This window comes from Microtus ochrogaster, linkage group LG4, assembly GCF_000317375.1.
Source record: "Microtus ochrogaster isolate Prairie Vole_2 linkage group LG4, MicOch1.0, whole genome shotgun sequence".
Classification (NCBI taxonomy): Eukaryota; Metazoa; Chordata; class Mammalia; order Rodentia; family Cricetidae; genus Microtus; species Microtus ochrogaster.
In genome coordinates, this window is record NC_022030.1 from 22,115,781 (window position 1) to 22,117,523 (window position 1,743).

Below are 1,743 nucleotides of genomic sequence, written 5' to 3' on the forward strand. Positions count from 1 at the left end.
CCATCCCAGCATCCCCCCAGCTGCTCCCATCGTACTGATGCTGACGAGCTGGATGTTGGTGTGGTCCGAACCGAGGTCATTGGTGGCCGTGCAAGTGAAGAGGGCATAGTCCTGGGCTGCAGACACGTTAGCAATGGTCAAGAGGCTGCTGTGGACAACACCCTGGTGGTACCTGTGCTCTGTGTACCTGAAGAGAGGGCCGCGGTTGGACTCAGAAAGGAAAACCAGGGCTGGATGACCAGAGCCGGGGCACGACCTGGCTATCCCCAGGTTCACCTGGGATCTTGGAGATCCAGAGGGACCCCGTTTTTAGTCCAAGTGAAGTCGATGTTGGGGACACCTCGGGCCCGGCAGTGGAGGGTCGCTGAGCTGGTGCTGTCCCCAGCTGCAGCCACTTTTGTCAGGGGAGTTGGATGATCCACCTGAGGAGCGACTAGGACAATGGAAGGATCAATATGGGGACTGTGGAAGGGTGAGAGTGGCGGGCCACGGGCAGACCTTGAAGTTACCCACATCTGACAACCAGACGGACCAGCCCTCTTGCCACGGGCGCCACCCCATTGTCCACAATGCACTGGTAAGCACCAGCCTGTGACAGTTTGGCCTGGTGAATCCGCAGACGCCCAGTGGATCCCTTTGACACCATCTCCATGTCATCCAGGCTCAGATCTTCCTCATCTTCCCCCTAGTATCCCAAGATACAGGAGCTTGTCCCCAGTCTGTCCTCAGAACACCCTCCCGAAACTGTATCCCGTCTGTAGCTTCACTCTCCCAGCTACAACCTCCTTCTGCAAAGTCAATGAGGTGATGATGTTTCTTGTCATCCACACGACCACTAATGTAGTCCATCCATTCATCCACCAGTTCAGTCAATCATCCATCCGTACATTTGTCTAAACACTCATCATACTTGGAACCAACTGTAGACTCGGGGTGCAGTTTAGTGGGGAAGCATTTGCTTGGCAATGCTCAAAGCACTGGGTTCAGTCTCAAGCAGTAAAAAATAAATTGACTGAGCTGCATGTGGTGGTTTACTCGCTCTTGGGAGGAAGAGGCAAGAGAATCCCAAATTCAGAGCCAAGTTGGACTACATAACAAGTTCTGGGACAGCTTAGACTACATATCAAGACCCTCTCTCAAATATATATGTTCTAGAATCGTAGCATGGGTTTGTTGTCCTAGCACTGAGGGTTGGAGGCAGGAAGGTCAGGAGTAATTCAAGCCTCAGCCTCATAGCAAGCTTGAGGCCAACATGGGTTACACCACCAGTGGTTCCCAACCTGGGGGTCAAATGACCCTTTTACAGGGGTCGCACATCATCCTGCACATCAGATATTTACACTAAGATTCATAACAGCAGCAAAATTACAGTGTGAAGTAGCAACAACGTAATGTTATGACTGGGGGGGGGCCACCACAACATGAGGAGCTATACTAAAGGGTCGCGGCATTAGGAAGCTGAGAACCTCTGCATGAAACCCCGTCTCAAAAACAAGGAGTCTTCGAGATAGCTCGGGGGTAAAGACCCCTCAGGCTGACCCTAACGATGTGAATTTGCTTCCTGCGAGCCAGTTATTAGGAGACCACTGATATTCACATGTTTCTGACCTTCACATGCGTACTACAGCACGTGTTCACTGCACACATACAATACAAAAATTTAAAACAGCAACAACAAAACGAACAAACGGCAGAACAGAAAACAGAATCTGCCTGCCCACTTGTTTATCTTTCCATCCACTC

The 1,743-nt window shown here is 51.1% G+C and overlaps 2 protein-coding genes across 2 annotated transcripts in view; both read right to left on the reverse strand.

Moving 5' to 3' along the window:
* Nucleotides 1-1,743, reverse strand: part of LOC113457658 (zinc finger protein 420-like) — a 1,205,902-nt gene that overhangs the window by 900,547 nt on the left and 303,612 nt on the right. The window lies entirely within an intron of this gene.
* The window catches only part of Nphs1 (NPHS1, nephrin), a 25,449-nt gene that overhangs the window by 14,714 nt on the left and 8,992 nt on the right, over nucleotides 1-1,743 (reverse strand). The window contains exons 18-20 of the mRNA XM_005361249.1: nucleotides 514-685; nucleotides 277-433; nucleotides 36-187 (exon numbers count right to left, since the gene is read on the reverse strand). Of these exons, the coding sequence (XP_005361306.1) occupies nucleotides 36-187; nucleotides 277-433; nucleotides 514-685 (481 nt within the window). The remainder of the gene's footprint in view (nucleotides 1-35; nucleotides 188-276; nucleotides 434-513; nucleotides 686-1,743) is intronic.